This window comes from Aquarana catesbeiana, linkage group LG10 (genome assembly GCF_042186555.1).
Source record: "Aquarana catesbeiana isolate 2022-GZ linkage group LG10, ASM4218655v1, whole genome shotgun sequence".
In the NCBI taxonomy this organism is placed as follows: domain Eukaryota; kingdom Metazoa; phylum Chordata; class Amphibia; order Anura; family Ranidae; genus Aquarana; species Aquarana catesbeiana.
The window spans coordinates 242,558,838-242,571,863 of NC_133333.1; the positions used below are offsets into that span (position 1 = coordinate 242,558,838).

The 13,026-nt window shown below is 44.4% G+C and overlaps 1 protein-coding gene and 1 long non-coding RNA gene across 2 annotated transcripts in view; both read right to left on the bottom strand.

Moving 5' to 3' along the window:
* The window catches only part of LOC141111341 (uncharacterized), a 367,423-nt gene that overhangs the window by 22,078 nt on the left and 332,319 nt on the right, over positions 1-13,026 (bottom strand). The gene's annotated exons all lie outside the window — the stretch shown is intronic.
* CTNNBIP1 (catenin beta interacting protein 1) overlaps positions 1-13,026 on the bottom strand; it is a 62,704-nt gene that overhangs the window by 22,078 nt on the left and 27,600 nt on the right. Inside the window, exons 3-4 of the mRNA XM_073603540.1 lie at positions 10,548-10,660; positions 8,531-8,621 (exon numbers count right to left, since the gene is read on the bottom strand). Of these exons, the coding sequence (XP_073459641.1) occupies positions 8,531-8,621; positions 10,548-10,643 (187 nt within the window). The 5' untranslated portion in view covers positions 10,644-10,660. The remainder of the gene's footprint in view (positions 1-8,530; positions 8,622-10,547; positions 10,661-13,026) is intronic.

A 13,026-nucleotide genomic window follows, 5' to 3' on the forward strand; every position in this document is an offset into this window, starting at 1 on the left:
TCTCAGTCAGACATCTACCTGTGTGCAGCATACATTGCCCCAGCAGAGTCCCCATATTTCAGACCAGACACCTATGAGGTCCTACAAAGTGAGGTTATCCACTTCCAATCCCTGGGACAAGTGCTCATCTGTGGAGACCTCAATGCTAGGACAGGAAGGGAAAAGGACTATACAAGTTCTGATGGCAACACGTACACACTGGGCCATGCAAATTACGATCATGAGTCGATACAGATACAAAGAAAACAGCTATGACAGTACAACCAACAAAAATGGAAGAAAATTGCTGAATTTGTGTGGCAGTCTGGGCCTGTGTACGTTCCTAGAGAGTCTCCCTTGGTACGGCCATGGGGATTACCAAGGGAGACTCTCTAGGGACGTACACATTTAGCTCCCATGTAGGCAGCAGTGTGGTAGACTATGCCCTCACAGATATGAATCACACACTCAATGGTTTTACAGTCACCCCACAACCAAGTACTGCTATACATTAAATCTTCTAGCAAACCATCACCAAAACTCCACCAGGCCTCTTTCTGCAACCTGCCACCATCATTTAAATGGTACAAACAGTCTACCATAAAATGCAGAGAGGTAACGGGACAGACCTGACATTAAGAAACAGCTTGAAAACTTCCAAAACAACGCCTATGAGATAAGCCCACGAGGTGTGAACCAGGCAGAAAAGGACTTCCATAAAATACTACACACCATCGCAGAAACAGCCCAGCTGAGAAAAGCCAACTACAAGAAACCATCCAACAAACAATCCAATCAATGGTTCGACAAAGAATGCAAAAGCATTAAGGAACACCTTACGGACAGTCTCCAATAACAAACACAGAGACCCTGACAACACTGACCTAAGGATAGCCCATGGCACCCTACAGAAAAAATACAAACAAACCCCTAAAAAGAAAAAGCAAAACTTCATCTCCAAAAACCTGCAACAGCTGGAAGAGGTACTTCAGGATAATTCTTTCTGGGAAACATGGAAGAATATTGGCTCAGCACCCAGGAAAAATCAACCTCCACATCCAAAATGGCGACATCTGGCTCAACTACTTTAAGAACCTCTACAAAGATATTCCAGGAGGAGGCTCTAACTGTAGAACAAAAAGACATCATCAAAAGACTAAATGATCTGGAGGAAAAATTAAGGACCTCCAGAACCCCCCTAGATGTACCGGTTACACCACGAGAAATTAGGGAGAAAATCCAAAACCTGCAAACCAAAAAATCCAGTGGGATGGATGGAATCCTGCCAGAGATGATTAAACACGGCTCCCCAGATGTACACGCTGCACTATGCAAAATGTTCAATCTGGTCCTGAGCGCTGGTTACTACCCTACAGTATGGAACCAAGGCCTCATAACACCCATCCATAAGAGTGGAGACCAGTATGATCCAGCCAACTACAGTGGGATATGTGTCAGCAGCACACTAGGGAAATTATTCAACAATATCTCCTCAATAAACGGATCCTCAACTTCCTGACACAACACAATGTCCTCAGCAGAAGTCAGGCAGGGTTCATGCCAAACCATCGCACCACAGACCACATTTACACCCTGCACAGCCTCATCAAGAACCACGTGCACAATACAAAACATGGAAAGATATTCGCCTGCTTTGTGGACTTTAAAGAGGAAGTAAACCCTAATGGGTTTACTTCCTCTTTGTTTCCCTGGAAAGGTAAAGCATAATGGGCTACTATGCATTGCATAGTAGCCCATTATGTGTCACTTACCTGACATAGGAGCCTGCAATGTCACCGCTGTCCCCTCTGCTTCGGAGCGTCCATCTTCTTTCCGGGTATCGTGGTTCCGGCGCTGTGATTGTCTGGAGCCTCGATGACGTCACTCCCGCGCATACACACGGGAGACGCCACTAACGGCATGCGCCGTAGACAGCGGTGCCTGTCTTTTTGCAAATATCTCCTAAACCGTGTAGGTTTAGGAGATATTTCTTGGACCTACAGGTAAGCCTTAATCTAGGCTTACCTGTAGGTCAAGGTGGTCTGTAAGGGTTTACAACCACATTAAGAAGGCATTTGACTCCGTGTGGCACCCAGGCCTGTTCCTCAAACTATTAGAGAGTGGAATAGGAGGGAAAACATATGAGGTTATCAAGAGTTCATAGACTGAGAAGAGCTGCAGTGTAAAAGTGAATGGGAAAAGAACCAAACACTTCCGGTGTGGCACCCAGGCCTGTTCCTCAAACTATTAGAGAGTGGAATAGGAGGGAAAACATATGAGGTTATCAAGAGTTCATAGACTGAGAAGAGCTGCAGTGTAAAAGTGAATGGGAAAAGAACCAAACACTTCCGGTGTCTTGCCGAGAAAGTTCCCTCGGCGGATAAGGTTCCCCCCTGTAGTGCGCAAGCGCTGCGCTTGCGCAGTACTAATGACCAGGAGCCGCCGGAAATAGCCGAAGATCAAAATCTTCAATCAGCTGTACACGGCGCCTGCGCCCTGGGTCCAGGCTGAAGCCCCACCAACCAAGTGGAACTAGAGGGGGAATAAAAAAGTGACGAGCGAAGCGAGGCCGTGCCCGAAGCGTGGTGAGCCCGCGAGGGGCCCTCTTACAGGCGCCATGTACAGCTGATTTCTTTATTTCGCTTTGGCTATTTCCGCCGGCTCCTACTGCGCTCCTACTGCGCAACATGTTGGAGAATGGAGAAATGAGCTAACAAACTCCAAAAAAATAGCTGTTTACCAGTCATTGCAGAGAGACTACAAACTGGCCCCGTACCTGGAGGTGCAACAAGACCCCAAAGACAGACAGACCCTGAGCCTGTACAGACTGAGCGCCCACAGCCTGGAAATCGAATTAGGATGGCACAGACAGACCTACAAGCCCAGAGAGAGTAGACAGTGCCAGCGATGTGACCAGGGGGTCCTGGAGGATGAGGACCACTTGCCCAAAGTACTCATCAGTGAGGGACACTCACTTCCAGAGACTCTCCACTCTCATCCCGGACTTCAATTCTATAGAAGAGAAGAGGAACCTCCAATTTCTACTGGGAGAAGAGGAGCCAACGGTAAAAATTGCTGCCCAATATGTGACAGCGTGTCACCAACTGAAGGACATGAAAGACCGAGGACTTAAAAATCCTTTACACGGACTTATGCTCATTCCCCTCTATATTACCCCCCCCCCCCCCCTTGGGTTTTACAGAAACCCAACTGCTTTGGCAATGCTAATATGTATGTGGTCCTGCCAATAAAGCTTATTTGAATGGAAAAAAAAAAAATGAATAGAATTGAGAGACAGAGAGAAAGAGGCTATAAAGAGAGAGATCTGGTGTGTGCGCGAGTTATGCGATGTGTATGGGTGTGAGAGTATGTGTGACGTATGAGATGTGAATGTGTGATGTATGTGTGAGAGATGAGTGTGTAATGTGTGTAAGTGTGTGAATGCGTGAGTGTGTAATGTGTGTAAGTGTGTGAATGCGTGAGTGTGTGAATGCGTGAGTGTGTGAATGCGTGAGTGTGTGAATGCGTGAGTGTGTGAATGCGTGAGTGTGTGAATGCGTGAGTGTGTGAATGCGTGAGTGTGTGAATGCGTGAGTGTGTGAATGCGTGAGTGTGTGAATGCGTGAGTGTGTGAATGCGTGAGTGTGTGAATGCGTGAGTGTGTGAATGCGTGAGTGTGTGAATGCGTGAGTGTGTGAATGCGTGAGTGTGTGAATGCGTGAGTGTGTGAATGCGTGAGTGTGTGAATGCGTGAGTGTGTGAATGCGTGAGTGTGTGAATGCGTGAGTGTGTGAATGCGTGAGTGTGTGAATGCGTGAGTGTGTGAATGCGTGAGTGTGTGAATGCGTGAGTGGTGTGAATGCGTGAGTGGTGTGAATGCGTGAGTGGTGTGAATGCGTGAGTGGTGTGAATGCGTGAGTGGTGTGAATGCGTGTGAGGTGTGAATGCGTGTGAGATGTGTGTGTGAGATGTGTGTGAGATGTGTGTGAGATGTGTGTGAGATGTGTGTGAGATGTGTGTGAGATGTGTGTGAGATGTGTGTGAGATGTGTGTGAGATGTGTGTGAGATGTGTGTGTGTGAGATGTGTGTGTGTGAGATGTGTGTGTGTGAGATGTGTGTGTGTGAGATGTGTGTGTGTGAGATGTGTGTGTGTGAGATGTGTGTGTGAGATGTGTGTGTGAGATGTGTGTGTGTGTGATGTGTGTGTGTGTGAGATGTGTGTGTGTGTGTGTGTGTGTGTGAGATGTGTGTGAGATGTGTGTGAGATGTGTGTGAGATGTGTGTGAGATGTGTGTGTGAGATGTGTGTGTGAGATGTGTGTGTGAGATGTGTGTATGTGTGTGAGAATGTATGTGTGTATGTGTGTGTGTGTGTATGTGTGTGAGAATGTATGTGTGTATGTGTGTGTGTATGTGTGTGTGTGGATGTGTGTGATGTGTGTGATGTGTGTGTGTGTCAGATGTGTGTGTCAGGACAAGTCTGATCATTGGAAGAGAGCAGGCTGAGTTTCCAGCACAGCCAGAAAACTGACCATGCTGTGCTCCCCTGCCTAGTGTGGTCTATATTTGATGGGAAAGCAGAGGGACTGGCAGTAACACCAGGGATTTCACACAAAGGAAGCAATACAAAGAGAACAGGAGACAAGTACATGGTATAGCAGACACATATCAGAAATATTGGAGTAACAAACACTTTAATCACTTTAATTTTAAGAAGTCTCTTCTATTGCTCTCAGCCTCTCCAAATTATAATTTTTTATTTTGCTATTGCAAGCTGACTTTCTGGTAGAGGGTGGCTACGTTCCTGCTCCATGATCCCTCTGTATATAGGAACATAGCGCCCCTCCCCCGCTCACTCCTTAGATGGACTGTGGGATTGGTTTTATACATAGAGCAGTGTACATGACTGCAATAAACACCACTATGGCAGCCCCCAGGGGTGTACAGGGGAATGGCTCAGGTCAATCAATAGAAGTCTCTTAAAAGAAAACGGATATCTCTTAAGGTCATTGCTCATCTCTGAAAATGAAGGATTTTGCCTTCTAAACCCTCGTACAGCAATTCAACATTTGCATCCTTTACCAGACATTCTTTTTTGTTCCCCCAAGAAAAAGTACTCAGCAGCATTAATATTTCCCGTGGCGGAATCATTTCACTTAGGACTGAACATTAACATTCAAGCAGAGACATATTTTTTTTCCAGCTGCAGAAACTTGCATATGTTGTGTCAGCACAAAGTCAAGAACAAGCCCTGCAGCAACCAGGTGACACATTCTACACAAGGGATCCAGGAGGAGTGCACTGGGGACACCTAGTGGTCATTGCATCAATGTGCAGGACACAACCGAGAAGAAGGAGCCGCTCATCAATCCAAATGGCTTTTGGTTACAAGTGACCACTTCCTAATTCACAACCTGCATGCAAATTCCAATGTTCATCATCACTGTGAGGCAGAGAACAGACTTGGAACTAGCAGGGTGATAAAAATCAATATTATATATATATAAAAAAAAAAAATAATATATAATATAATATTATATATATATATATATATATATATATATATACACACACATATATATATACACACACACACACACACACATTTTTATAATATATATATATATATATTATAAAAATCAATGATAATAAAAATGTGTGTGTATATATCTATCTATCTATCTATCTATCTATCTATATATATATATATATATATATATATATATATATATATATATATATATATCTCTCTATCTCAATATTTTTTTTTTCTTGAAATCTGATTTTTAATCCCATTTAATTTTTAATAAAATGATTTTGGAGTAAAAATCTATCCAAAATATAGTGTTCTATTTTAGATACATTAGAAATTTAGTTTATTTAGCATGAAATGGAGCTTAGTTATGTAGCATAAGGCTGTATATTCTGCAATATTTGCATTTTTTGGTAAACTCATCAAATGAATCCAAGCTCTGCAAGCTGAGATAACATGCACTGCATTGATGCATTCACACAATTTTACAGTAACGAAAGAAAGTTCAGGAATATTCCTTTATCCCATTGTTTTGCAAATCTAATGTACACTACAAACTGTATGATTGAATCGGTTCTGATATCACTGTTTTACTAACCTGACAGCTTATTATTCTAAATAGGAAACCTTCATTTTGTCTGCAAACATTAAAGATCCTAACTACCAGCAAGAATGAGTCCTTATATATAAAGAGCACCTGTCATATCGGATCCATCATGGCAGCGCCTGTTAGCGGGAATCCAATCACCCCCTGCCGCCACGTCCCTCACCTTGTTGTGTCACTGCCACATGACCAGCCGCCCCATTAAAGTGAATGAGACTGTCGGTGAGTCAACAGCGGGTCAGAGGAGGAGCAGCTGTGGGACAGAGATGACAGTTGCGCTTTAAAAAAAAAATTATGATTTAAATTAAAGTTGATTTAAATCAAGTCTTTTTACTAGTGATTTAAATAGACATGATTTTAATCAAATCCACCCTGGGAAGTAGTATGCTGATTCTAGGACAGGTGATGTTTGCTTTTAGCAGATTACCTTCTAAAAACAAATGAAAGTGAGAACAAGGTAACAGCTGTGTGATTTTCAGTACACTATGCACTGTGTGTATTCATGGTAATAGCTGACGTGTCTGCTCACAAAGGCAGCAAACAAGCTTCAGTAAGTACCTCTAATGTCCACCAGGTGTCACTATGTGCTATTTCTCTGAGAACTACAGTACAAGCAGCATAGCTGTAACCACATCGCCACCTAGTGAATAAATACCATAACTGAACACAGAATCTTTAGCCACTTCTTCGTAAGCCTGGTCTGACACTTCTCACATATGTAAAAATCAGCTATTTTTTGCTAGAACCCCCAAAACATTACATATTTTTAGCAGAGGCCCTAGAGAATAAAATGGTAGGGTGTTGCAATTTTTTTTATATTACAACAGTTTTTCAAATGCACATTTTTGGGGGAAAAAAAAAAAAATACACTTTTATGAATTTAATAAAACACAAGCACAATATAATATCAAATTTTATGGTAAAATATAAGAGTTGATGTTAAACCACATAAATAGATACCCAACATGTCACTCTTTAAAACTGCGCACGCTCATGGGATGGCGACAAGCTACGGTACATAAAAATCTCCATAGGCGATGCTTTAAGAGCCTTTGCCGGTAAACAGTTTAGAGGTCTGGTGGTAGAAAAATTACTGCTTTCAATCTGACATTCGTTGCGATACTGTACATGTGTGCTATATATATATATATATATATATATATATATATATATATATATATATATATATATATATATATATATATATATATATATATATATATATATATATATATATATATATATATATATATATATAACAGTGGTGTAGTGGTAGCACTCTCGCCTAGCAGTAAGAAGGGTCGCTGGTTCGAATCCCAACCACGACACTACCTGCCTGGAGTTTGCATGTTCTCCCTGTGTCTGTGTGGGTTTCCTCCGGGTACTCCGGTTTCCTCCCACACTCCAAAGACATGCTGGTAGGTTAATTGGATCCTGTCTAAATTGTCCCTAGTATGTATGAATGTGAGTTAGGGACCGCCGTCACAAATAAATCTTATATTTTGCCTAATGTGTATTTGCTAGGGTCATTTCCTGAAATACCTCAATCTGGAAAATACTGACTTACGGCCACTAGATAGAGCTAATGATCATAGGAAACATATTAGGCAAAAAAAAAAAAAAAAATTTGACAGCTGAGATGTGCACAGAATTTTTTTTTTTAAACACATAAACCCCTTGAAGTGCCCACATGACTCCACTTAACCACTTCCCACCCAAGGCCGTCATATGACGTCCTGGACTTTAAGTGGAGATATCGGTATGATGGATGCAGCTACAGACATCATTCAGATTTTTTTTTTTTTATTCTGCCAGCGATTCCCTGCAATGCAAAAACAATCATACAGGCTGTTGAGCCGCTTGATTGTTTTCACAGGCAGCGACCTGTTTCTTGTAAAGAGGTAAATAAGGAAAAAAAGCACACATTTACAGAGTCAAATTGCATCACCCCAGGAGGTTTTTTTTGTTTTTTTTTTTTCCGGATCTCAGGCTTTCCAGGTCTCTCTGTAAAGAGTACCGGTCATGCCCTCTTCCTATTCCAAGGGATCAAAAAAAAATTCTCTTTAAGGGAAAAGGTAAAAGAAAAAAAAAAAAAAAAAAAAAAAAAAAAAAAAAATAGGGCTAACTTTAGTGTTTTTTTTTTTTTTTTAAATTTAGCAGTGCAACAACCGTCATTTTATTCCCTAGGGTCGTCTCTGCTAAAATATATCTATCTTTCTCCCTCTATATATCTCTATCTATATATATATCTATATCTATATAATGTTTGGGGGTTCCGAGCAATTTTTTGGCAAAAATAAATTACGATTTGTACATGTAGGAAAGGAGTGCCAGAATTAGCCTGGAAGTGGTTAAAGCGGAGTAGAGAAGACAACCAGCCCGGTGAAGAGACATCCTATAAACTGCACACTTACCCTGATCAATGGAGTGCTGGGGCAGCTGGCTGAGCTGGCTAGTGACCACTCCAGCATACGATCGCAGGAATGCTTCCTCACTAGGGGTGAGCTATGGGAGAAATAGAAAAGACATGTTACTTTCAGAGACAAACAAGTTCACGCTCCCAGCATGCTTTACAATCTTCCAGCAGTGTGCTGCTTTAACTGCCAGCTGCAGCAGAGAAAGAACATCAATCTTAGTGGCCCAACATCAGAACTGACTGACATTATTCTAAAGCAACCTTCCGACCACAAATAAATAACATAAAACAGTGCAGTGCCCCCTTACAGTGGTGGTCAGTGCAAGAGGCCCCGCCCCTTACAGTGGTGGTCAGTGCAAGAGGCGCCCTACAGTGGTGGTCAGTGCAAGAGGCGCCCTACAGTGGTGGTCAGTGCAAGAGGCGCCCTACAGTGGTGGTCAGTGCAAGAGGCGCCCTACAGTGGTGGTCAGTGCAAGAGGCGCCCTACAGTGGTGGTCAGTGGAGGAGGCTCCCCCTTTACAGTGGTGGCCAGTAGGAGAGGTGCCCCCCTTACATTGGTGGTCAGCAAGGATGTGGATGGAAATGACAGCCATGGGAACTAACCTTATGATTATGGTGCTCTTTGAAGAGTGACCTTCATTCATGTCACACTTCAGAGGAGGCGTCATATCACCTCCTCACCACCTGCTTTAACCCCTTGTACCCTGGAACTAGCACACTGCACAACAGGCGGTTGTGGGGCCCCTTCATTCAGTTGAACGGGAAGATAACTTTTGCTGTGAAAGCGGCACCCCCCTTACAGTGGTAGTCAGTGGAGGAGGCGCCCCCCCCTTACAGTGGTGGTCAGTGGAGGAGGCGCCCCCCCCTTACAGTGGTGGTCAGTGGAGGAGGCGCCCCCCCCTTACAGTGGTGGTCAGTGGAGGAGGCGCCCCCCCCTTACAGTGGTGGTCAGTGGAGGAGGCGCCCCCCCCTTACAGTGGTGGTCAGTGGAGGAGGCGCCCCCCCCTTACAGTGGTGGTCAGTGGAGGAGGCGCCCCCCCCTTACAGTGGTGGTCAGTGGAGGAGGCGCCCCCCCCTTACAGTGGTGGTCAGTGGAGGAGGCGCCCCCCCCTTACAGTGGTGGTCAGTGGAGGAGGCGCCCCCCCCTTACAGTGGTGGTCAGTGGAGGAGGCGCCCCCCCCTTACAGTGGTGGTCAGTGGAGGAGGCGCCCCCCCCTTACAGTGGTGGTCAGTGGAGGAGGCGCCCCCCCCTTACAGTGGTGGTCAGTGGAGGAGGCGCCCCCCCCTTACAGTGGTGGTCAGTGGAGGAGGCGCCCCCCCCTTACAGTGGTGGTCAGTGGAGGAGGCGCCCCCCCCCTTACAGTGGTGGTCAGTGGAGGAGGCGCCCCCCCCCTTACAGTGGTGGTCAGTGGAGGAGGCGCCCCCCCCCCTTACAGTGGTGGTCAGTGGAGGAGGCGCCCCCCCCCCTTACAGTGGTGGTCAGTGGAGGAGGCGCCCCCCTTACAGTGGTGGTCAGTGGAGGAGGCGCCCCCCCCCTTACAGTGGTGGTCAGTAGGAGAGATGCCCCCTTACATTGATGGTCAACAAGGATGTGGATAAGGATGACAGCCATGGGAAGTAACCTTGTTATGATTATGGTGCTCTCTGAAGAGTGACCTCCATTCATGTCCCACTTCAGAGGAGGCGTTGTATCACCTCCTCACCACCTGCTTTAACCCCTCGTACCCCGGCACTAGCCCACTGCGCAACAGGCGGTTGTGGGGCCCCTTCATTCAGTTGAACGGGAAGATAACATTTGCTGTGCCACAATGCAAGCTATCACAGTCACAGCATATGTACACCTCTCCCACTGTGCAGCTACAAGGTGGGGAGGTTCGGTAAAAACGTGACTCAGCCATACTGTTTTACCACCCCACAACCACTAGTGTAAACAAAGCCTATAATACACAGATTAGCGGAAGTTCTCACGTGTGCGTCCTGACTGGTTCTCCCCCACACAGCCCTGGAATACTCACATTAGAGCCCATCTTCCTCAGCATGAGCAGGACCCGCACTTTCTGCTGAACGTACATCTCTTCCGGACTCTTCCCGGGGGCCCCCTCGCGGTTCATGCCCCCTGCCCTGCTCCCTGCAAGAACCAAGAAAACAAACCATGACGACACCGCAATTTTTTTTTTGCTTCGAATAAAGATCACGATTCTCACGGCGTAACATCATCTTTCACATTATACAAAAAAATTGGGCTAACTTGACTGTTTATTTTTTTTTAAATTCGTTGAAGTGTATTTTTTTCCCCTCCAACGATCTCCATTTTATTCTCTGGGGTCTCTGCTAAAAAAAATAAAAAATAAAATATAATGTTTGGGGGGTAATTTTCTAGCAAAAAATACTGGATACTTGTAAGCAACAAGTGTCAAAAAAGGTTTTAGTCCAAGTGGTTAAACTGACCTCATTTACAGACTGGAAGTTCATTCCTTTGATCTAAAAGAACCAAGAGATGCATTGTTTGTTTCTCTTTATCACTGTTGATAAATATTTGCCGGCTGATTTATTTATTTTTTTACAGCTCTGAGCAGAGAACAGCTCTGCACTTGTTTAACATGAATCGGGGAAATGCTGTATTAAGATCGTGAGGGGGGGGAAAAAAAAAAAAAAAAATATCTGTTGAATATGCACCGATCCAGGCAAGCCTGGGTATGTATGACCTTTGTGTTCACTATGCCTTGAGGTTTTATGGGCAGGGGGTCCTTTCCTGCACCCACTGTCAGAATCCAAGAGGTCTCTTTATACCCATAATACCAAGTCCTTTTTGTTTAGTAAGACTTTTGACATTTCCGCACATGGATTCTGGGTTGATCAATGTATTAGATGTTCTACTGTACACCTTTTTATACTTTTGTAAATGTACCTTTGCAGTGAAATGGATCATATGTGAATCACGATAGCGATTTTTTTTTAACGATCAATCGTGCGGCTCTAATGCCACATGACACAGAGGCCTGCCGCACCTCTCATCAGAATTGATATATAGTCAGACTAATTTTATACAGCTGTTGATAAACCGGACCCGACATCCGGCCTTCCCTTCAGTCTTGCACAGTTGTAGCTGCTCCTCTCCTGAAAATTACTTCCTCAGGTCTCACTGCACACTGTGAGCTCCTCACAATGTGCACTAGGATCTGCAGCAGGTCAGAGTGTGCATCATTCCCGTGCTGAAGTACATCCAGCATTATGTAGCCTAGAACTACACGACTCCGACTAAAAAGGAGAATCACAACTTTCTTGCATAGAATAAAGATCACGATTCTCGTGGCGTAACATCATTCACATTATACAAAAAAATTAGGCTAACTTGACAGTGTTTTTTTTTTTTTTTTTTTTAAGCCATTAAAAAGTGTATTTTATCCAAATACAATGTGACATAAAATATTGCAACAACTGCCATTTAATTCTCTAGGGTCTCTGCTAAAAAAATTAATGTTTGGGGGGTTCTAAGTACAGTAATTTTCTAGCAAAAAAAAAAGATTTTAACTTGTAAGCAACAAGTGCCAGAAAAAGGTTAAACCGCCCTCATCTACAGACAGAAGTTCATTCCTGTGTTCTTTAAGGCTGCTTTTACACCTGAGCGTTTCAAAGTCGTGTGTTTTTACCGTGATTTCACCAATGTAAAAAAAAAGGCAGAAAAACGCCTGCCATCTGCCCCAAAGAAGCTCATGTTCTTTTTTGAGCTTAAGGCGTTTTTTCAGGTGTTTTGCTTCAGGTGACAAAAACGCTCAGATGTGAACAGGTGCCATTGAAATGAATAGGATTTTGCCCGTTGGCCGTTTTCCAGGCTTTTTACGATCGTTTTACGAGCTGAAACTGCTCAGGTGTGAATGCAACCTAAAAGATGAAATGTTACAATGTATATCTTTATCTCGCCTGAGCAATGTTGTGAGAAACTTGGCAGGCTGCCTGTTTTTTTGACAGCTGTCAGCTTGAGCAGAGAACTCTCTGCACGGAAAAATGCTGTGTTAGATTGTAAAAAGGTTTATTTATTTTTAATTACAAATATGTCAATACTTGCCTCCTCTGTGCAAGTGTTTTGCACAGAGCGGCCCTGATCCTCCTTTTCTGGGGTCCGCCGGCGGCGCTCCTGGCTCCCCCTCTTCTCGAGTGCCCCCACGGAGAGCCGCTTTCTATGGGGGGGCACTCACGCGGGTGCGCTCCAGAATCCTGCTGCGTCCATTGACACAGACAGCAGGACTCTGCCCCCCCCCCCCCCCCCCCGACTCCCGACTCCCATGTCACTGGATTTGATTGACAGCAGCGGGAGCCAATGGCTCCTAATGCTTGCAATCTATCCAATGAGGACCAGAGACAGCGGCTGGAGCTGCTGTGCTTATCCCCAACCCTTAATGCATAAAATGCATTAAGATGAAAAACCCTGGAGGGTACACAACCCCTTTAAGATCGCGAGGGGGGTAAAATCGCAATCTCGATTCTTTAATGATT